The sequence below is a fragment of the Callithrix jacchus genome, chromosome 12 (genome assembly GCF_049354715.1).
Source record: "Callithrix jacchus isolate 240 chromosome 12, calJac240_pri, whole genome shotgun sequence".
Classification (NCBI taxonomy): Eukaryota; Metazoa; Chordata; class Mammalia; order Primates; family Cebidae; genus Callithrix; species Callithrix jacchus.
Window position 1 is genome coordinate 13,478,317 of NC_133513.1, and position 24,112 is coordinate 13,502,428.

The window sequence follows — 24,112 nt, forward strand, 5'->3', positions numbered from 1 at the left end:
TGAGACTGGGTCTCTCTCTGTCAAGGCAGAGACAGCTGGTCACCCAAGTCAAGAAAATTAACTCTTTTTTTTTGAGACGGAGTTTCACTCTTGTTACGCAGGCTGGAGTGCAATGGCGCGATCTCGGCTCACCGCAACCTCCGCCTCCTGGGTTCAGGCAATTCTCCTGCCTCAGCCTCCCGAGTAGATGGGATTACAGGCATGCACCACCATGCCCAGCTGATTTTTTGTATTTTTAGTAGAGACGGGGTTTCACCATGTTGACCAGGATGGTCTCGATCTCTTGACCTCATGATCCACCCGCCTTGGCCTCCCACAGTGCTGGGATTACAGGCTTGAACCACTGCACCCGGCCGAAAATTAACTCTTTTTAAAAGTCAGTCCTTGCCTCCCAGGTTGAAGTACAGTGGCTTGATCATGGCTCACTGTAGCCTCAACCTCGTATGCTCAAGCGATCCTCCCACCTCAGCCTCCCTGGTAGTTGGAACCACGGGCACACACCACCAGGCACAGCTAATTTTTTTATTGTGTAGAGACAGGGTTTCTCTATGTTGCCCAGGCTGATCTCAAACTCCTGGACTCTGTCAATCCTCCTGCCTCAGCCTCAAAGTGCCAAGGTTACAGGCATGAGCCACTGTGCTCAGCCATATTTTTTTATATCATACATACAGGAAAGATGAGTATTAGCAATTTTTATCCTAAGAAAAATCAAAACTCAGGCAGTCTAGAAAGCCCTTGGAAGAGAGAAGAATGAACTGTGCTTGAGGAAGTTGGCATTTGTTTGGTAGCAGAGTGGCAACAAGGATCCTGAAGAAGGTGACATTGGTTTGGGAATAAGTGTCTGGTTATAATGAAAGGAGAGGCTGGTGTGACAGGTGGATGTTAATCCACAGACCGTTAAACCAGCCACGGAGAGAAACAGGCAGATTGGCCTTCCAGAGTGCGACATGAGGGCATTCCTTTTTTATGTACATCACCCAAGCCCACTGGTGGGCACCCCTCTGTTCCCTTGGTCCCCAGCAAGATGCCAAGAAGTGATTGAGGCCTGGGGCTCCCTGGAGACTTCTCAACACTCATCCTTCCCCAGGGATAGCATTTAAGCTCATGAATCCCACGAAAGCTGACCCAATGCACTTGTTTAGCATCTTGGTATCATTTGATTTGAGGAAATTGAAAGAGCATATGATGGCTGGGCATGGTGGCTCAGGCCTGTAATTCCAGCACTTTGGGAGGCTGGGGTGGGTGAATCGCCTGAGGTCGGGAGTTCAAGACCAGCTTGGCCAACATAGTGAAACCCCATCTGTACCAAAATACAAAAATTAGCTGAACATGGTGGCACACACCTGTTATCCCAGCTACTTGGGAGGCTGAAGCAGGAGAATCACTTGAACCTGGGAGGCAGAGGTTGCAGTGACCCAAGATCCTGCTATTGCACTCTAGCCTGAGTGACAAGAGCGAAACTCCATCTCAAAAAAAAAAAAGTGATGGTGAGACACACGTTTTGCATAGAAATGTTGGCTGAGATAGTCCAGGAGAATCTCTGTGAGCTGACTTCTTACCTAGAGTGGAGGGGTGGATGGAAGTGGCTGTTCCTACACACCCACACTGCCTGTGTAAAACCGTGGGCTGCCTGCATCACACACGCAAGGCTGTTTGATTCTCATACAACCCAAAGACAAAGGTGTAACCCCTTTTCAACAGTGACAGTGCTGAGGCTGAGAGCAGCAAAGGAATTCATAACCAGTCAATGGGGGTACTGAGACCAGGCTGGGTCTGAAGTGGGTTGTATCCACTCTGTGCTCACAGAATGAGGCTCAAGAGCTCATCTAAACCCCTCCTTTCATTTTTACTTATTTATATTTTGAGACAGAGTCTCGCTCTGTTGCTCAGGCTGGAGTGCAGTGCCGTGATCCCGGCTCACTGCAACTTCCCTCTCCCAGGTTCAAGTGATTCTCCTGACTCAGCTTCCCGAGTAGCTGTGACTATAGGCATGTGCCACCACACCCAGCTAACTTTTTTTTTTTTTTTTTAGTAGATAATGGGGTTTCACCCCATAGCCCAGGCTGGTCTCAAACTCCTGAGCTCAAGTGATCCACCCATCTCAGCCTCCTGGGGTGATGGGATTACAGGGGTGAGCCACTGTGCCCAGCCCAAAACCCCTCATCTTATATCTAAGGAAACAGAGAACCAGAGAGGGAGCTGACTTGCCCAAATTCACAGCGGGTTGTGCTAGAGCTTGTCCAGACCCAGGCTCCAAATCTAGACCAGCGTTTCATCTCTAAGGTCAGATGTTACTTCTTTTACTCACTTGTTTTAAGATGCCCACAGCCTCCATAACTTATTTTTAAAAGGAGGCAACAAAGACTATTTTTAAAAGTCAATCCTTCCCTCTGGAAATCTGCCTCTGCCTTCATCGTGGTCTCTGCTGGGTTTCCATTAGGCTGCAACTCAAGCTACCGATGCCTCCGTTTCCTGTTGTTTTCAAAGAAATTTTGTAAAGCAGCAGCTGTATTATTCCAGCAGGGCCTGATCACCTCTCCCCACCCAACGCTGGTAAAAATGACCCACTTTCCCCCATCGTCCCAGCCTGAAAGGCCAAGATGCTGAATGACATGGGCTGGCTTTCTTTTTCTTCTGGCATTAATCAAGTTCTTGAAGATGACATCTCTCTCTGGAATGAGCCAAAAACAACAGAGTTTGATTTCCAGGTTTAGCCCTAATGGTACAGAGACCTGGACTACTGTGGCTTATTCAAAGTTCTAGCTATGCTTTTAACAAGTTTAACTTCCATGAACTATTTACAAGCCTTTGGAACAATATGATTTAATGGTGTTGGAAAATCATCATGATGTCATGCTTGCAATAAGCAGGACAGATGTAGGTGTGTCTTGATCCAATACGCATTAAAAATGCACCAATCCACACACAAGTCCGTGAAAATGTCTTCAGCTGCAAGTAACAGAGCATCCGATAACTTGTGTCTTAAATCTTGGGTGACCAGCTGTCTCTGTTTGCCTGGGACAGAGAGGTCTCCAAGGATTTGGAAATTGCAGTGCAGAAAATGGGACAGCCCCAGGCAAACCAAGTCAGTTGGTCACACTACTTCGGTCATAAGGACATTTAATATTTACTTGATAAGCAGTCCAGATGCAGGTGGCCTGGGGGTCAGTGGGGTGGCCCAAGGATGCTATCAAGAGTCTGGCTGTTTCCTCTCCTCCCCTGTCATAGATAGCAAACCTATCCCCTTCTGCTCATGCATAGTAAGCCAATCACTGTTAGGATAGATTTGGCAAAAGAAAAGAATTTATTCACACCAATGCAGCCAAAGCAAGGAGGCAGGAGAAAAGGTCTCATATGTGTCTCCCTGAAGATGGGATGTAGGTATCTTTATTGCTGGGACCAGCTTGGTTATAGAGACCCCAACCCAGGCGGCACCAAAGGAATTAAGAAACAGACACAAAGACAGACCACAAAGTGGGAAACAGAGTGGGACGTCAGGGACTACTGACTGACAGCACTTCCCAGCTGAAAGCCCAGAGCAGACTCTGACCCACGTATTTATTCTTTGTGAACAAGTGTTTTTTGTTTTGTTATGTTTTGTTTTGTTTTGTTTTTAGACAGAGTCTTGCTCTGTTGCCAGGCTGGAGTGCAGTGGCGCAATTCAGCTCACTGCAACCTCCACCTCCTGGGTTCAAGCGATTCTTCCGCCTCAGCCTCCCGAGTAGCTGGGACCACAGGCGCGTGCCACTACACCCGGCTAATTTTTGTGTTTTTTTTAGTAGAGATGGAGTTTCACCATGTTGGCCAGGATGGTCTCCATCTCTTGACCTTGTGATCCGCCCACCTCAGCCTCCTAAAGTGCTAGGATTACAGGTGTGAGCCACCATGCCCAGCTGTGGTTATTTTTACTAAGCAGGTGTTCAGTGTTTCTTCATAGAATAAAGATAGACTAAATAGGGAGATAGTGCCAGTTCACCACTAAGATAGAAATAAGCTAGAAAGCATTCTTTGCGAGTCAGCAATGGGGACAAGGTCATGTATTCTGCGTTTTGGGAACTGGTTTAACTAGCGCATGACTGGTGCATATTACTCACTATTTTAGCAGTTTTCTGCCTGGAGATGGCTTGGTGTTCCTTGCTATCGTTTCTCAGTAAGCAATATATAATCTGTCACATACATGTCAAGACCTCTTCCCAGAACTTTATGGAATAAAGGAGCAGGTGGTCTAAAGTGTGGGGAAAGGGAATTGGAGGCAAGGAAAAGTGAGGTCATTGGCCATCTGCACATACGCAGCCAAGCTTCCTGGCTTTTCATAGGATGCGTGTTCAGAAAATGGCATCATTACCATGATCTCATTACCATGATCTCCAGCCTTTGCACAGGTTCAGTTGAAGGGTCGTTGATCTCAACGGGTTTGAACTGGACAAGAGCTGCCCCCATAGTCCGGAAAAACAACTTTAAGCAACCATTATCATAGTGACATGTGTGTCCCAAAGACATGTATGTGACATATGACATAAACGTACCATAATGACACATAGTGACATATATAAGGAAGCCAGTGGGGGGTTTAGTTATCTACTGTTTTAGCTATCTAAGTTTTAAGATCAGCTAGAAGTAAGTGGTTAAAAGCAAGCAAGGCAAGTGAAGTTTGGTGGGCTTAATCAGGTTAGCATTCAGTTTCACCATCCTCACCTGAGAAGCTATAGGAGCTTAGGACCAGGAGCGGTGAGGATGCAAGGCCCTAATCATCCTTCCCAGAAGCCGACCCAAGCATACCTACTCTAGCATTGAATTGGCCCAGAGAAGACATCATGGCTACTTCTAGTTGCAAGAGAGCCAGGAAAAGTGCGTGTCTGGCCAAAGCAAATGGGATTTTGTGACTGGCTTCCATCAAGGCTGGGCAGGTTGCCTCCTGGACAAATGAGAGCTCTGGGAGAAAGGGGGAGGTGAAGGTCTGCAACTCATGCAGCCATATGTAGAAGAGACAACACAGTGAAATTGTCAAGAGCAGGAGCTAGGGCTGAATCTCGAAGGTCACTTACCAGTACGGAACTTTGGGTGCGTTGCTTAACCTCTGTGTACTCATCTGTAAAATGGGGCTTAAAATAATGTCTCTCTTCCTGGACTGCTGTGAGGGTCTAGGTGAATTTATGCACAGAAAGTGCTGAGCGTGATGCCTGGCTCGTAGTAAATGCTCTCTAAATGCTGACTTCTTGTTTTCCTTAATGGCAGAACCCATCCTTCCATCTTCCAGAAAAAGATTTGATTTTTAGTTAGGTGAATGGACACCTAACCTTGATGGACATCTTGGGGTGGGGGGACAAGCTTTCTTGAGGGGATGTTCAAAGGACCATGAGGCTTTCTGTTTTGCCAAAACCTCAGTCCTTTGGGGTCCTTCTGGGATTTGTAAGTTGAAGAACAAAGCTGAATGATTCAGGACAACAGTGTCTAATCTTTTGGCTTCCCTGGGCCACAATGAAAGAATTGTCTTGGGCCACACATAAAATACACTAACAGTAATAATAGCTGATAAGCTAATTTAAAAAATCACCAAAAAATTTCATAATGTTTTAAGAAAGTTTACAAAATTGTGTTGGACCACCTTCAAAGCCATCCTGGGCCAGATTTGGACAAGCTTGATTTAGGACCTGATGGTTCTTCTTTGTGTGGAAGAGGTAGAGAGAGGGAGAGAAGAGATAGGGCATGAGGAAAGCAGAGCCATCTCACAGGGACATTGATGGAGTCCTGCAGCGTGACTCCAGTCAGCTCGTCTGTAGAATTCCACCTTGCTTGTCAATGGGTTGTGGGCTTGGGTCTCTTGGGAGGATTCAATGACACGTTAAGTGTAGCCTAGAGAGGGACAAAGCGCCAGGGCAAAGGCCCCCAGGGCAAGCCTGCCACCCTTTGGTTACATGGAGGATAAAGACTGGTGTGAAAGCCACCAAAAGCCCCGGAGTAGAAGTGGCCTCTGTCACATGTAGGTCAAGGTTATGCATACTTTCAGCTTCCCTCTTTGTACTTGTTTGTATTTTCCAAAATTTCTACAATGATTAGGGATCCATTCTACAATCTGATAAAAATGCTATTTACAAACTTTTATTGGCCAGACATAGTGGCTCATGCCCATAATCCCAGCACTTTGGGAGGCTGAGGTGGATGGATCACTTGAGCCCAGGACTTTGAGACCAGCCTGGTCAACATGGTGAAGCCCCATCTCTACCAAAAATACAAAAGATTATCTGGGCATGGTGGTGCTGTGTATATTCCCAGACTTCAGAGGCTGAGGAGGGAGGATGGCTTGAGTTCAGGAGGCAGAGATTGCAGTGAGCCAGTATTGGACCACTGCACTCCCGGCCTGGGTGACAGAGCCAGACCCTTTCTCAAATAAAAATAAAAATACGAACTTTTATAAAGAGGACTATAATCACTGAAAGTTATTTTTTAAAAGGTTTTACCTCAGGAGGCTGAAGCAGGGGATTGCTTGAATCCAGGAGGCAGAGGTTGCAGTGAGCCAAGATCGCACCACTGCATTACTGCATTCCATCAATGGCAATAGAGCAAGACTACGTCTCAAAAAAAAAAAAAAAGGTTTTACATGTTTGCTCCATTCCTCAGAAATAGTGCTTCTTCTTCTGCATCCTTTTATCTTTCCTTTTTTTCTCTGCTTCTTTATTTTTTATTTATCTATTTTTTTTTTTTTTTTTGAGATGGAGTCTTGTTCGGTTGCCCAGGCTGGAGTGCAGTGGTGTGATCTTGGCTCACTGCAACCTCTGCTTCCCGAGTTCATGCAATTCTCCTGGCTCAACCTCCAGAGAAGCTGGGATTACAGGCATGTGCCACTACACCCAGCTCATTTTTGTATTTTTAGTAGAGACAGGGTCTCACCATGTTGGCTAGGCTGGTCTTGAACTCCTGACTTCAAGTGATCCTCCTGCCTCAGCCTCCCAAAGTGCTGGGATTATAGTGTGAGCCACTGTGCCCGGCCATTCTCTGCTTCTTTCTCACAGCTAATGATAATAGTAAAGGCCAAGGGTGGTAGCTCATGCCTATAATCCTAGTGCTTTGGGAGGCCAAGGCAGGAGGATTGCTTGAGGCTAAGAGTTCAAGACCATCTTGGCCAACCTAGCAAGATCCCATCTCTACAAAAAATTAAAAAATTCACCGAGTGTAGGCATATATGCTTGTAGTCCTAGCTACTTGGGAGGCCGAGGCAGGAGAATCCTTTGAGCCCAGGAGTTTGAGGCTGCAGTGAGCTATGATTGCACTGCTGAACTCCAGCCTGGGTGATAGAGCAAGACCCTGTCTCTGAAAACATAATAATATTAGATAGCATGTATTGGGCATTTGACTGTATAGGTCCCAAACACTGTGCTCAATGTTTGATGTGCATAGTAATCCCAGCAAGTAGTACTGCCCTCATTCCTATATACAAAATGACAGCCAGGTGCGGTGGCTCACACCTGTAATCCCAGCACTTTGGGAGGCCAAGGTGGATGGATCACCATTAGAGACCAGCCTGACCAACATGGTGAAACCTCATCTCTACTAAAAAAAAAAAAAAAATTGGCTGGGCCTGGTGGCACATGTCTGTAATCTTGGCTACTTGGGAGGCTGATGCAGGAGAATCACTTGAACCTGGGAGGCTAAGCTGCAGTGAGCTGAGATTGTGCCACTGCACTCCAGCCATTGCACTCCAGCCTAGTCAACAAGAGCAAAACTCTGTCTCAAAAAAAAAAAGAAAAGAAAAATAAATAACTACAGATGAGTTAAGTGAGACAGAGAAGGAAGTCACTGCACCACGGCCCCTTTGAGCCATAGGTGTTTGGTGCCAAAACTCTGCCTCCTCCTCACTACCTGTCCTCCTTTTGTCCTTTCTCCATCTTTTCCTCTCTTACCTCTCGAAAATTCTCAAGAATGTGCTAATTCTGTGGTTAGAATCCAAGATTCCTCAACTTCAGTGTGATCGTCATGGTGGCTGGCTCACTCTGTTGTGGGAACAGTTCTGTGCACAGTAACATGGTTAGCAGTGTCCCTGGTCTCTACCCACCAGATGTCAGTAGCAAGCACAGCCCCTGCCAACACACACTCAATTATAATAACCAAATACGTCTCCAGGCATTGCCAAACATCCCTGGGACCAAGATTGCACTGATAGAACCTGATCTCTGCAAAAGCATCCGAAGTCCCTCCAGCTGAGCGATCGCTGATAGAAACCCATGGGAACAGTCTATGTTCTCTTGGCAAGCCCATACTCATTCGAGGCAGCTGTCACCTGCTAGGACATTCCAGGGTGGGGTTTGAAAAATTCTTGGCGTGCCTCTGGCAACAAGAGATGCAGGCTGAAGCAAGGCGTTCCTGCCTCTTGTCCTGAAACTAGGATGCTGAGATTAGAATGGACAGCATGAGTTGTTCTTGTGTGGCAAAAGCAAGGGGCCCTGCCGTGGTTTGTATGTTTGTCCCCTTTAAATCTCATGTGGAAATTAGTCTATGCTCACATTTCTGTAAAGAACGTCCTGAGGCCGGGCACAGTGGCTCACGCTGGTAATCCCAGCACTTTGGGAGGCTGAAGTGGGTGGATCACTTAAGCCAAGGAGTTTGCAACCAGCTTAGGCAACATGGTGTAACTCTACGTCTACTATAAAAAAAATTTTTTAAGTACCTGAGATTGGGTAATTTTTACAGAAAATAAGTTTAATTGACTTGCAGTTCCACAGGCTGTACAGGAAGCATGGCTGGGAGGCCTCAGGAAACTTACAATCATGGTGGAAGGTGAACGTGAAGCAGGCACATCTTACATGGCTGGAGAAGGAGGAAGAGAGCAAGGGGCAGGGGTGCTACCCACATTTACACAACCAGATCTCGTGAGAACTCACTCACTATCATGAGAACAGCAAGGGAGATATCCACCCCCATGATCCAGTCACCTCCCACCAGGCCCCCCCTCCACCATTAGGATTACAATTTGACATGAAATTGGGCCGGGACACAGATCCAAATGATATCACAGGGCCTAGTGGGAGGTGTTTGGGTCACGGAGGTGGATCCCTCAGGAATAGATTAAGCTCTCCCTGGGAGGTGGGGGTTAGCGAGTTCTCCCTCTTTTAGTTCCTGGACAGCTGGTGGTTAAAAAAAGCCTGGCACCTCCCCCTCTCTCTTGCTTTCCCTCTTGCCCTGTGATCTGTGCACACATGGGCTCCCTTTCACTCCCATGAGTGTAGTCAGTTTGAGGCCCTTGCCAGATGTCCCATCTTCCAGCCAGCAGAATCATGAGCCAAATAAACCTCTTGTCTTTATAAAGTATCCAACCACAGGCATTCCTTGATAGCAACACTCAACAGACTAAGACAGGGCCCCATGCTGGTCTACAGATGGCACTGCTGAAAGGAATCTGCTGACTCCTTTCAGTCCTTGATGTAGACCCTGAGGAATGAGGCAGAAAGATCAGTGGACTCAGACTCCAAGGGTCGATTTCCAGTTCTGCTCCTGTTCCCATGAGCTGTGTGTACTCAGTTGAGCCTCTTTACCCGTTTCTGCATGAATAAAATGAAAATATGATTGCTGTTCTCTGGCTTTTCCTAGGACAGTTGTCAGAAGCAAAGTAAGATATTGGCTCCAAGTGACCCACTCCATCACTCACCTTCTTTGTAACATCTGAAGTATTGTATTTGTGTTTACCTTCTGTCTCTGCTAGCAAACGTCATCTTCGTGAGGGCTAGGTCTTCTTTGCTGCTGCAAGCCCCAGAGATGACAACAGTGCCCGACATAGTAGATGTTCAGTAGAGAGGCTCATACCTGTAATCCCAGCACTTTGGAAGGCCGAGGTGGGAGAATCACTTGAGTCCAGGAGTTTGAGACCAACCTGGGAAACAGCAAGACTTCATCTCTATGAAGAATTTAAAAGTTAAAAAAAGAATTAGCTGGACATGGTGGCTGCACACCTGTAGTGCCAGCTACTTTGGAGGCTGAGGTGGGAAGACCACTTGAGCCCAGGAGTTCAGGGCTGCAATGAGCTATGATTGTGCCTTGGGTGATAGAGCAGGACTCTGTCTCAAAAAGCAAAAGAACAAGAATAAAAAAAACAAAGACATGCGAGTGAATGTGAACTTCTGTATCACCGGGAAGCAATTTGAAGATGTATCTCAACAGCTCTGGAAATAACAAGCCCTTTGTACATAGTAGTTCCAGTTCTGAGAATCTAAACCCCAAATCCAACATGGAGAAAAAGCATTACAGGCACTGATGTTCATCCTACAGTAGCCAAAATTGCTCCAACATCCTGAAAAGCCAGCTTTACTAATCAAGATGAGGGCATAATTAGCACAATCTCAATGATTCTCCTTTGTGAAACTGCAGACAGCCATTACAAATATTGTTTACAGTAAGATGAGTTAATTTTTGTAGCATACACACAAAACTAGAATAATGTGTAATGCAAAACTGGGTTGCAAAAGCAACCCAATTGCTGAGATTACAGGAGCCAGCACCCACCGCCCCCAACCACCACACTGTTGGGAATGTGATATACAATCTCTCTGGGGGGCAGTTTGGAGTTTCCTACTAAAATATAAGTGTTCATGTCACTCAGACCCAGCAATTGCATTTCTAGTAATTTATCCTAGAAATGTATCAGGAAACAACTCAGATGCCTATAAATAGGGGAATAGTTAAATACATTATAGTTAAATAGATCACTGTATATCAGCCAGGTGGGGTGGCTCACGCCTGTAATCCCACCTACTCTGAGGCTGAAGCCAGAGAATCACTTGAATCTGGGAGGTGGAGGTTGCAGTGAGTCAAGATTGCACCACTGCATTCCAGCCTGGGCAAGACAGCAAGACTCTGTCTAAAAAAAATATATTAAAATTAAAATAAACAAAAATAAAATATATCACTGTATATCTACAAATAGTATACTATGCAGCCACTACAAATATGATTTGCATATACTGATATGGAAAGATGCCCAAGACTATTAAAAATTATTAAATTGAAAAAAGCAAATTACAGAACATTTTTGTACAGTAACAATGGAATCATATATTGTGGGATAAGCATGTCCATTTTTTAAAATCTGGAGGCAGCTGGGTGCAGTGGCTCACACCTATATCCCAGCTTTGAGGTGGGACAATTGCTTGAAGCCAGGAATCCAGGACCAGCCTGGGCAACATAGCGAGGTCCCTGTTTCTACAAAAAAATTGTTCAAAAATTAGCCTATAGCCCCAGCTACTCGGTATAGGGCCAGGGTTGGGAGGGGTTGTGCAGAGGGGGGAGGATCCTTTGAGCCCAGTGTCCGACCTACCCTCTGCGGGAGAACTGAGCTCGTTCGGGAAAAAACCGGACCGCAGGTTAGAAGAAAGTCTTAAGTTCAGGCTTTATTGAGAGGAAAGAGCCTCCAGGCGGACCAGCCGGGAAGAGGAAAATGGCCGCGCCGCTCAGAGGAGCAGGGTTCTTTTATAGGGGGCTGAAGGGCTGAGGGAGTGGGGAGCTGAGAGAGCCGAGGTGGCGGGCAACGGTTGGTCAATTTGAACCGCTGGGCGGTGGGAAGCCGGGGAGTGCTGATGAGGCAGAAGCCGGGCGGCGGGAAGCCGGGGAGTGCTGATGAGGCAGAAGCCGGGCGGCGGGAAGCCGGGGAGTGCTGATGAGGCAGAAGCCGGGCGGCGGGAAGCCGGGGAGTGCTGATGAGGCAGAAGCCGGGGAGTGCTGATGAGGCAGAAGCCGGGCGGCGGGAAGCCGGGGAGTGCTGATGAGGCAGAAGCCGGGGAGTGCTGATGAGGCAGAAGCCGGGCGGCGGGAAGCCGGGGAGTGCTGATGAGGCAGAAGCCGGGGAGTGCTGATGAGGCAGAAGCCGGGGAGTGCTGATGAGGCAGAAGCCGGGGAGTGCTGATGAGGCAGAAGCCGGGCGGCGGGAAGCCGGGGAGTGCTGATGAGGCAGAAGCCGGGGAGTGCTGATGAGGCAGAAGCCGGGCGGCGGGAAGCCGGGGAGTGCTGATGAGGCAGAAGCCGGGGGGCGGGAAGCCGGGGAGTGCTGATGAGGCAGAAGCCGGGCGGCGGGAAGCCGGGGAGTGCTGATGAGGCAGACGGTGATTGGTCAGCCGGTTGCCGGGCGGGAGGTGGCTGCGGCCGGGCGGGAAGGCTGGGGCGGTATGTAGAGTGAGAGATAAGGGAGCCTCTTTGTGGGGGAGGGGAAGAGACCTTTCACGGTAGGGGCAGAGTTTTCCAAACATTCCCGACTCCTTAAAAGAAAAGAAGAAAAGAGGGGGTCAGGGGCGTCGGTTGTCTCTCTGGCTACTTCCTGCTGACAAGGGTCTACGGGGGGTTCTGAAGAGGTCTCTTTTCCTAAGGAGCCTGGGTGTTCAGGGAGAGGTCCGCTTCCAGCACTCGTTCAGGGTGGGGTTGGAGCAGCATCTGGTGGATGGTGACTCGAGTCAGTTCTTGAAAGCGCCGCTGTAGGAACTGTAGAAAGCAAGGAGCGATAAGTAAGATTAGGCAAACGGCTACTAGGGGCCCAAGCAGCGGGGACAAGAGGGTATACATAGAGGAAGACCACCACGCCGTGGCTTCAGCCGAGAACTTCTGACTCTGCAGGTTAGTTCTGAGTCTCTGGAGGCTCTCGATTCGGGTTTCTACTAGGCCGGATGCATTGATGTAGTCACAGCACTCTTCCTGTAGGAAGATGCAGGTCCCCCCGCGCTCGGCGGTGAGCAGGTCCAGGGCTCTGCGGTTCTGTAAGGCAACTTGGGCAACTGAGGTAATCTGTCGTTGGAGAGATGCTAACGACTCAGCAGAGTCATCAACAGCCCTTTGGAATTGTGAGGTTAGCCGGGCTATTGCTTGGCGAGAGTGGGCTAGTGCCCCTCCTCCCAGTCCAGCCGCAAGTGCCGAGGTTGCCAGGGAGATGCCTACGGCTGGGGCAGAAAAGCAGCCCGCCGGGTGCGGTGGAGCGGCGCTTGTAGCATTTGGGATTCGGCTGAGGAACATATAGTGAGTCGGGGGACTAAGGTCACTGGGAGGCATAAGAGAGTCGGGGATTGGCCGGTGTGGAGAGTTTTTGTGAGGGTCTGTTGCACCAGAAGAAGGTTCCCTTTGGAGCTGTCAGATTGGTGGTTACCAGTATGGTTTTGTTCCAGTTGGGGTAGGTCCGGCCTAGGGAGTAGCATACTGGTAGCTGTGTAAAACCAGGTGGAGTGTAGAGGTTTACTTCCTTGATGGGGGAGAAGGGAGAAGTTGAGGCCGAAAGGTTGAGAGGGATGGGGTAGGGGACTGCGACGAAGGGAGTCTGTCCTAAGGAGGCACACATGAGGCATGAGGTTAGGTCCGCTAATCCTGAGATGTTAGCTAACTTGATTCCTTCTTTGAGAAAGGTTAGCCAGGAAAACGGAGACGATTGTGGTTGCAGTTGGGTATTTAGTGATTGTTCTTGTAGGTTAATAGCGGAATGGACTTGGTGGGCTGTGCGTACGTATGCCCGCCAAATATACAGGTGGGAGGAGGGATATGCGGTGGTGCCGAGGTCATATAGGGCAGCTTTCTGGGGGCTTTTCCACCGGTCATTCCAAGGGTCAGGTATGAGAAGAGAATACCGTGTATAACCGGTTCTGACATTTCCTTCTCCATCTACGTCTGGAACAATTTTGAGCCGGGCAGGAATGTTTGGGTGCCGCTGTATGTCAAGGGCTGCATGTAGGGAACAGTAGCCCCAGGTGCAGCCCATGCAGGAGCGCCAGGGAGTATCACTGCATTTTCCTGATGGTTGGTCATAGTTGAAGCATATGACAGGTAAAACCCCAATTCCTTCACGGACATTGTAGAATTTAGTGAAGTTTAGGTATATGGCGCTTTGGCACCCGGCTGCGGGACAGTCAGCAGTTGCAAGGAGATGGTTGTGGCTGTATGGGGGGGTGTTACAGATAAAGGTGGTTTTGGTATAGTTTTCAGTTAGGAAAAATCTCCATCTGTAGGGGGTGTGGCTGCTAGGCCCTGGTAAGTTTGACAGATAAAGGGCCAGTAGGAACAGCCTTCCAGCATGAAGAGGGTCCTTGAGGGGCCTTTTTTACCCGAGACAGGTGAACCCAAGATGGGACTTCAGCGACTTTTATGGCCGATGGAGTAGTGAGGATGACAGTATATGGTCCCTCCCACTTGGGGGCGAGGGGCTTTGGGGAGAGGGATTTAATAAGAATTGAGTCCCCGGGGGAGACTTTTTGTGTATTTTCAGATGGCTGGGTGGGTTGGGGAAGAGAAGCGTCGGCGTGCTCTCGGAGAAGGTTGCGAAGGAGAGTAAAGTAGGGGAGGTAACTGTCTAGAGGAGTGGTTTCTGGCGGTGGGGGAGTTGAAAGTAGGAAGGGACGACCATACAGCAGCTCAAACGGGCTAAGCTGTGATGGGCCTCGGGGGCTTGCTCTTAACCTGGTGAGGGCAATAGGAAGCAAGGTTACCCAGGATTGGTGGAGCTCAAGCATGAGCTTGGTCAGATGCTCCTTTATTAGGCCATTGGCCCGTTCCACCTTACCAGAGGACTGAGGATGGTAGGCGGCGTGTAGCTTCCACTGAATTCCTAGAGAGGTAGAAACAGCATTAGTGACTTTGGAGATAAAGGCTGGGCCGTTGTCTGACTGTATGGTGGCCGGGAGTCCAAAACGTGGGACGATGTCTTGAATGAGATGAGTGGCCACTGTCCCGGCAGACTCAGAGGCTGTGGGGTAAGCTTCAATCCAGCAAACCAAAGCCAGGCACATGAAGACTGGAAGGACCTCTATCGAGGTGTTATTAACAGTGACTGATGGCTTGGCACGGTGGCTCATGCCTATAATCTCAGCACTTTGGGAGGCCGAGGTGGGCAGATCACTTGAGGCCAGGAGTTCAAGACCAGCCTGGCCAACATGATGAAACCCTATCTCTATTAAAAATACAAAAAGGAAAAAAAAAAAAAAAAACAGCTGGGCATGGTGGCAGATATCTGTAATCCCAGCTACTTGAGAGGCTGAGGCAGGAGAATTACTTGAGCCTGGGTGGTGGAGTTTGCAGTGAGCCAAGATCATGCCACTATACTCCAGCCTGGGTGACAGACTGAGACTCTGTCTCAAAAAATAAATAAATAAAATAAAATAAAAAACAGTGGTTGATCACCTCTAAGTGATGGGATAATTGAGCAGTGTTTGCCTTTTTCCTTTTGAGGGAAAACATCTACAATTAGCATGTATAGCTTCCTCAAAAGATGCCCCACCGTCAGCAGCCCTCTTTGTGTTAACCGGGTGGTGTTCAGGGTGTAATGCTCTGCTGATGTACCCTGATGTTGGTGGTGTCCTGTTTCCCTAGGATGGATGACATCCAGCTCTGCAAGGACATCATGGACTTGAAGCAGGAGCTGCAGAACTTGGTCGCCATCCCAGGTAACCATTTGCAACTTCACCCTGTGCTAAGAAGATGCCTGGGGGCACCCAGCCTGGCCCATCTGTACCCCTGGGTCTGGAAGACAGAGCCTAATTCTCACGATGCAGTACTCCCTAACCACATGTTTCAAACACAACTTCAAGTCAGGCAGACCTGAGTTCAAGTCCTAATTAATTCTGATCACCTTCTTGTCCTTGGGCAAGTCACTGTACTTCTCAGACTCAGTTTCTCCTCCTCTGAAAATTGGGTAGTGACAGTAAGAGGACCTAATTCATTGAGTATAAATATAAAGAGGCTGGGCCCGGTGGCTCATGCCTGTAATCCCAGCACGTTGGAAGGCCAAGGCGGGCAGATCACTTGAGGTCAGGACTTTGAGAACAGCCTGGCTAACAGTGAAACCCCATCTCTACTAAAAATAAGAAAACTAGCCAGGGGTGGTGGCGGGTGCCTGTAATCCCAGCTACTCAGGAGGCTGAGGTGAGAGAATTGCTTGAACCCAGGATGTGGAAGCTGCAGTGAGGTGAGATTGCACCACTACACTCCAGCCTTGGCGACAGAGCAAGACTCTGACTCAAAAGAAAAGAAAAAGAAAAAAGAAATACCTGAGTAATTTATAAAGAAACAAAGCTTAAATTGGCTGAAGTTCTACAGGCTGTACCAGAAGCATGATGCTGGTGTCTGCTCAGCCCCTGGAAGTCTTCAGGAAACTTACAATCACAGCAGAAGACAAGGGAGCAGGCATGTCACATGACCAGAGCAGGAACAAGAAAGTGAGGGGGAGGTGCCACACCAATCACCTCTCGTCAGGCCACACCTCCAACACTGGGCATCACATTGCAGTATGAGATTTGGGTGGGGACACACATCCAAGCTCTATGAGAATGGTGCTGCTGATGGGTTGGGGCTGCAGTCATAGGGGTGTGAAAAATGGTTCTCGAGGGTGCTAAGTCCACCTCTGGGTGGCAGGTCCAGGTGGAGCCATTGGTCATCAGAAATGCAAACATCTAAAAAGGTATCTCAAAAGGCTGATCTTAGGTTCTGCAAAAGTGATGTTATCTGCAGGAATAATTGGGGAAGTTGTGAATCTTGCGACCTCTGGAATAATGGCTGTAGTTATTTATATCTGTGCCTCAGCAGAATTCAGCCACCTCCCATCCTTCTAAACATGGTGGCCTTTTATTAGCTTTACAAAGGCAGTTTAGTTGTTGAGAAGGGTTATAATCATTTAAACCATAAACTAAATGTCTCCCAAAGATAGCTTGGCCTAAGCCTGGGAATGATTAAGGGCAATTTGGAAGCTAAAGGCAAGATGGGGTTGGTTAGAGCAGATCCCTTTCACGGTCATAATTCTCTCACTGTTATCATTTTTGCAAAGGCGTTTTCACTGAGGCCACATAAGCACTCACCATTGTCCTTGACTTGAATGTTTTTGCCATGCTGTCAGTTCAGTAAGTACGTCCCAAGAGGCCATTCTGCAGCAAGCCCTGAACCACGGTGCTGGGCGTGCAGTGATGAACAGAGAACGGTTCTCTACTTTCAAGGAGCTCACAAGTTAGTAGAAAGAGACTGGGCCCAGCACACAATGGGCACCCATAAGTGGCAGTAATTACTGAGCTGTAAGTGCAGCATGATGAGCCTTAGAGCCGCGTTTCCCAAGCTTGAACTATTGACATCTGGGACTGACAAATGTTGATATCATCCTTTGAGGTTGATCGTTTTTTGTTGGGGATGCGGGGCTCTGTGTTGTGTCTTGTGGGATGCTGAGTTTCATCCCTGGCCTCTCTACCTACTACTGGCCATTAGCACAACCTACCTCCCCCCATCCCATAGTGGTGGTGTTACCAGAAAGGGATCCTGATCCAGACCCCAAGGTTTTTGGACAAGAGCAAGAAAGAATTTGGGGCGAGTCTGTAGAGCAAAGTGAAAGCAAGTTTATAAGAAACCAAAGGAATAAAACAATGGCTACTCCATAGGCAGAGCAGCAGCTTGGTCTGAGCAACTATTTATACTTACAGCTATTTAGTGATTACATGCTGAACGAGGGGTGGATTATTCATGAGTTTTCTGGGAAAGGGGTGTGCAATTCCCAGAACTGAGGGTTCCTCCCCTTTTTAGACCATATAGGGTAATTTCCTGATGTTGCCATGGCATTTGTAAACTGTCACGGTGCTGGTGGGAGCGCCTCTTAACATTCTAATACATTATAATTAGCAGTGAGGACCACCAAAGGTCACTTTCGTCACCATCTTGTTTTTGGTGGGATTTGGTCAGCCTCTTTACTGATACTGGTTTATCAGGAAGGTCTCTGTGACCTGTATCTTGTGCCAGCCTCCTGCCACATCCTGTGACTTAGAATGCCTTACCTCCTAGACTTGCAGCCCAGTAGGTCTCAGCCTTATTTTACCCAGCCCCTATTCAAAATGGAGTTGCTCTGCTTCAAACCCCTCTGACAGTGACAATCAAAAATGTATACAGACATCCAGATGTTGCTGAATGTACCCCAAGTGAAATTGGGGAGCATTCAACATTGCCCAGTGCAAGGAAAATAAAGTCCCAGGACCCCAAATTCACTATACCAAAAGGAAAAGTTAAGCTTGGGAACTGTGAGTTATGCAAAAAACTGCTTTTCTTTTTTTCCTGAACAGATAGCTGCAAGATAGAAGGCCACCAACTTCCCAGGGGGCCTCCCTCACCCTGACAATGTAAATTAACAGCTTATCCTCATAGGTAGGGGACAAAGACAAGACTAGAATTATCATTCCTCCACCCATCCGGAGACAAATGCATATCTGACTTCCTCCTCTACTCCTTTATCCTGTGTAAAATGTAGATTCACTGAGGGCCAGAGAATGCAATCCTCCCCTTCCTGCCCTCTCTTTTCCCTTTAAATATTGAAGTCTTTAAAGTCCTTTGCAGGAAAAAGCACAGACCAAGGATCCTACTATTGCCTCTGTCTCTTTTTCCCAGGCACCTCCTTAACTTTGGCAAAATAAACTTTGAGACTGAGACCTTCTAAGACACTTTGCAGCCTATAGTTGCCACATAAGAGCTACTACTTTAGTAATTAGGGTGCAGTATTTTGGGTTTGAATTCAGCCTTAGTAGGTAGGTGAACTTCGTGAAAGTTCACGACTTAATTTCTCTGCGTCTTGAATTCCTTGTTTGGAAAATGAGGCCAATAATAGCACCTCCGCATGGTTGTTGTGAACATCCCATAAATAACAAATGCAAGGTGTAGGAGTGTTTGACAGAGTCTTGTTGTAAGGGTAGTGTGTGCGATGACAGTAGAACTGAATCCTCTAGCTTTCATGAGCATTACTACGTGCCCAGCACTGTACAGGCCATGAGAATAAATGAGTGAATAGACTCCTAATTGAAAGAGAGTGACAGCTAGTGGGTATGGGGTTTCTTTTGGGGGTGATTAAAATGTTCTAAAATGGATTGTGGTGATGGTTGCATAACTCTGCAAATACACTTGGAATAGATGAACTGCATGGTGTGTGAATCATATTGCAATAAAGCTGTTAACAAAACAAAAAAGTTAAATGTCAAACATAAAACAACAAAGGAATGGGGGAAAAGTACCAGAGTCTATTCACCACCCACTAGAAATCCCAGTGCAGCTGATCTGGCATTGTTGGCTTTGGACTCTGGCATTGTAATAGAACTCAACTAGTGACACGGTTTGGCTGTGTCTCCACCCAAATCTCATCCTCAGTTGTAGCTCCGATAATTCCCATGTTTTGTGGGAGGGACCTGGTGGGAGATAAATGAATCATGGGAGGGCAGTTTCCCCAAACTTTCTCATGGTAGTGAATAAGTCTCACAAGATCTGATGCTTTTGTAAGGGATTTTCCCTTTCGCTTGGTTCTCATTTTCTCTCTTGCCTGCCACCATGTAAGATGTGCCTTTTGCCTTCTGCCCTGATTGTGAGGCCTCCCCAGACACATGGAACTGTGAGTCCATTAAACCTCTTTTTCTTTATAAATTGCCCAATCTCAGGTATGTTTTATTCATTCCCCTTCGTGCCACAAGGTGGCAGGAAGGGCAATGAATACAGGAGGAACTACCCAATACCTGGTCTCTTCCTTTGATGCCTGGGGATCATGGGGATCATAATTCAAGATGGGTTTTGGGTGAGGATGCAAAGCCTAACCATATCGCCTACAAATGCAGTCTAGTTCCCGTGCAGAAAGGGAGTTTATTCTGGGAAAGGGCCGTTAACGTCTTTGCTTTAAACTGTAAACTAAGTTCCTCCCAAAGTTAGTTCAGCCTATGCCCAGGAATGAACAAGGACAGCCTGGAAGTTAGAAGCAAGATGGAGTTGATTAGGTTGAATCTCTTTCACTATCGCAGTTATAATCTTGCGATGGCAGTTTCAGTAAGGGTTTTTTAAAGGCAGGGATAAATTTCAGTCAAGCAGAAGTTACAGGCAAAATTGTAAAACAAACATGGAGATTACACACTGGTTTTGGCCTAAAAGGGCTGCATACCTTGAGGCTGGGGCTTACAGCTCATAGGTAGATTGGAAGATTTTCTAATTTGCTAATTTTCTAATTCGTTAAGAAAGAGAAGCTTTGTTTAAAAACCAAGGTCAAAGCCAGGCACAGTGGCTCATGCATATAATGCCAGCACTTTGGGAGGCTGAGGTGGCCAGATTGCTTGAGGCTAAGAGTTTGAGATCAGCCTGGCCAACATGGCAAGGCCACAGTCTCTACTAAAATAACAGAAATTAGCCAGGCATCATGGCACCTGCCTGTAATTCCAGGTATTCAGGAGGCTGAGTCAGAAGAATTGCTTGAACTCAGGAGAGGGAGGTTGCAGTGAGCCAAGATTGTGCCACTGCACTCCAGCCTGGGCAACAGAGCAAGACTCTGCCTTAAAGAAAGAAAATAAAAAATTAAAATGATAAAAATTGGGGATCAGCAGAAAATCCTGGCCTGTGGGTTTGATTCCCTCCAAGCCTCTCAGGAAGATATTTAGAAAAGGGAAAGATAGAATTCAGTCTTCAGTCTTCCCTTATCTGATGTCTATACGCCAGTGATCCATTTGGTAAGGCCCTGGGTTTCTGAAAAACAACCCAGACGCATATGTTAGGATGTTTATCTCTAGTTTCCATAAAGAACAAAACATCTCCAGATTCTAACTTCTTTGGCTATTGTTTTAGGCTACAATTACCTTCTTGCTAAGCTACTTGTTGACTTTTCAAGGCTAGTTAGGTGCCTAGAATTTTATTTGAGGGGACTCAAGATTTTCCTTTATTTGCATGCTCAGGGTGGTAGCATCAGAGGGAGGGGGCCTCCCACAGGCTCCAAAAGGGAGTCCCTGTGTTACTGGTGTAGGATGTCCAGGTTCTTGATGTTTTGAACAAAAAATATTGGACAAAATGCACAAAAAAAACAAGGAAAGAATGAGGCAACAAAAGCAGCGATTTATTGAAAATGAAAGTACACTCCACAAGGTGGGAGGGAGCCTGACCACAGGGACTCAAGAGACCCATTACAGAATTTTCTGAGTTTTAAATACCCTCTAGAGGTTTTCCATTGGTTACCTGGCATACACCATATGTAAATGAAGTGGTAACCCACAATGAGTGAAGTGAAGTTACAAAGTTACACTTCTATGCAAAGGAAGACTATCAGTCTGATAACTGAAATTACAAAGTTATACTCCTATGCAAGCATCTGATTGGTTGCTTTCTGCAAGCAATAGGTGTGGAAAGCTGGGGTTTTCCTTTTGATTTAGTTCTAGGAAGTTGGCCCTAGGTTCCCTGCCTCCAGACCCTATTCTCTTGCCTCACTTGCTGCATCTCAGCATTAGTTTTTTTTTTTTTTTTTTGAGATGGAGTCTTGCTCTGTCACCCAGGTTGGAGTGCAGTGGCAAGATCTCAGCTCACTGCAACCTCTGCCTCCTGGGTTCAAGCGATTCTCCTGCCTCAGCCTCCTGAGTAGCTCAGATTACAGGCGTGTGCCACCATGCCTGGCTAATTTTTGTATTTTTAGTAGAGACAGGGTTTTTCCATGTTGACCAGGTTGGTCTCGAACTCCTGAGCTCAGGTGATTTGCTGGCTTCAGCCTCCCAAAGTGCTGGGATTACAGGCATGAACCACCATACCCAGCTGAGCACTGGTAATTTTTAAAGCTTCCCACATGATTGTGATGAGCAGTGAGGGTTAGGAACAACCAGGTCTGTTCCACTCTCTCATTTACAGCTCTCCAAGGAATAGTCTGGCTGAAAGTTACAGAAACCCACCCAAGCTTATGTAAGCACAAAACAGGCAATTATTGGAAGAACCGGGGAGTCTCCTGAAGCCCTAGGGCATTGCATTCATTTCCCAGAGCTGCCTAACACACTGATGCAAACTGGATAGCTTAAGCAACAGAAATGTATTCTCTCGGTTCTGAAGGTCAGACATCCAAAATCGAAGCGTTAACACCACGTTCCCTCCCAAAGCTGTAGAGGAGACTCCTTTGCCTCCTCCTAGCTTCTGAGAGGGTTAGTGAAGCAGTGTTGTTGACTGGAGTAAATACCCAAGATTCCTCATCCCAAGAGGATGAAGGATACAGACACTCAGGAGGAGTGAGTTTAGGAGCTGAGGTTTCATCGGCAAAAGAAAGCGAAAGGAGAACAGCTCCCTCTGTCTTTCAAGAGGGGTCCCTGAATGGGAATTTCCACTGTGACAGAGCGCACAGGATTTTATAGGCAGGTTTGAGGAGGCGGTGTCTGATTTACATAGGGCGCACAGATTGGTCGGACCAGGTGTGCGGGGAGGGCTGGCAACTCCACCCTAATCTTATTATGCAAATGAACTTTCCATTTGGCGGGCCCCATAGTGTCTCCTCCTTATTGTATACTGGCAGGCAAAGTGAAGGGAGCATGGCGCCGCCATTTTGAACATGTCTAGTCCAGGTAACCTTTTCTTATGGGCACAGCTGCCAGCATTCACCCGTGTAAGCTTCCAGCTTTCTTGACTATGTCCACAGCTCGATTTTACTGGCTGCTCTTTGCTAGAAAAGAAAATGACTTGGGGGCTGCTTTTCATTAAAAGGAAAATCTTACCTGAGCACTTCCTTACCCTTGCTATCTGTATAATAATTTCTTCTTAGGCCAGGCGTGGTGGCTCACGCCTGTAATCCCAGCACTTTGGGAGCCGAGGCAGGTGGATCACGACGTCAAGAGATCGAGACCACCCTGGCCAACATGGTGAAACCCCCGTCTCTACTAAAAATACCAAAAATTAGCCGGGACTGGTGGCTAGTGCCTGTAATCCCAGCTACTGGGGAGGCTGAGTTAGGAGAATGGCTTGAACCCCGGAGGCGGAGGTTGCAGTGAGCCGAGATCGTGCTTCCTTCCAGCGTGGTGACAGAACGAGGCTTCCTCTCAGAAAAAAAAAAAAAAAAAGAAAAGAAAAGAAAAGAAAGTAAAGTACACTTGGAAGACAGCCAAGTGGGTGACTTGAGAGATCCAAGTGCACTGTTTAATCTTTCATTTGGGGTTTTATTTTTTTATTTATTTTGAGACGAAGTTGAGCTCTTCTTACCCAGGCTGGAGTGCAATGGCACGATCTCGGCTCACCGCAACCTCCGCCCCCTGGGTTCAGGCAATTCTGCTGCCTCAGCCTCCTGAGTAGCTGGGATTACAGGCACGCACCACCGTGCCCAGCTAATTTTTTGTATTTCTAGTAGAGACGGGGTTTCACCATGTTGACCAGGATGGTCTCAATCTCTTGACCTCGTGATCCACCCACCTCGGCCTCCCAAAGTGCTGGGATTACAGGCTTGAGCCACCGCGCCCGGCCTGATTTGGGGTTTTGTATGTTAGCCTGCTTCCAGGGTTTTGTCTCTCTTCCCTCCATTTTTCCTCGGGGCAGGTTGTCCGCATGCGCAGGGGCCTGCCGGCGCTTCTTAGAGGCCGCATGCGCAGTGTATTTACGGACGTCATGGACATGATCATTTGACATATTTTCCCCTTACCACTTGAGTTTTCCCGAGGAAGGTCATATGCCAGTTAGACTCCTCCCTTTTGGCTCTTAGTGTGCGTGCTTGAACCCAATCTCCCAACTCCTAAGATCTCGTCGGGAAGCTGCTGATCACTTCAGGTGTTTTCTATCTATTGGGAGATGGCCTTTCCCTGGCACCAGCTGCGACCAATTATTATTTTAGAGAAACAGTTTTAACAACTGCCTGACATCACCTGATGGTTTTCTGACTCTCCTTGCGGGGGAATCCCCTCTCCTGTCCTGCTATTCTAACAGTAGCACACACAGTCCTTGGCATTGCTTGGCTTGTAATTGCTCCACTCCAATCTCTGCTTCCATTTTCACATGACCTTCTCCGCTGTGTGTGTCTGTGTGTCCTCTCCTCTTCTCCTCTTTTCTTTCTGAAAGACAGAGTCTGGCTATGTTGCCCAGGTTGGTCTTAAACTCCTTGGGTTAAGTAATCCTCCTGTCTCATCCTCCTGAGTAGCTGGGATTACAGGTGCAGGCCACCATGCTTGGCTCTTTCCTCTGCTTATACGGACCCAAGTCATTGAGTTTAAGGTCCATGCTAGTAAGTGTAACCTCATTTTAGCTTAACTATTATAATTACGTCTGCAAAGCAACTTCCACATTACTTTGGAAATAGAGTATTTCCAAATAGAAGAGACATAAACTGGGGGAAAATTATTTCCAAATAGGGCACACATGAATTTTGGGGGTGCCTTAGTCCCTATGGCTTGCT

General features: G+C 47.4%; 1 protein-coding gene across 1 annotated transcript in view; it reads left to right on the plus strand.

The window, feature by feature from the left end:
- BMERB1 (bMERB domain containing 1) overlaps positions 1 to 24,112 on the plus strand; it is a 162,383-nt gene that overhangs the window by 125,777 nt on the left and 12,494 nt on the right. The window contains exon 3 of the mRNA XM_002755898.6: positions 15,319 to 15,392. Coding sequence (XP_002755944.1) covers positions 15,319 to 15,392 — 74 coding nt within the window. The remainder of the gene's footprint in view (positions 1 to 15,318; positions 15,393 to 24,112) is intronic.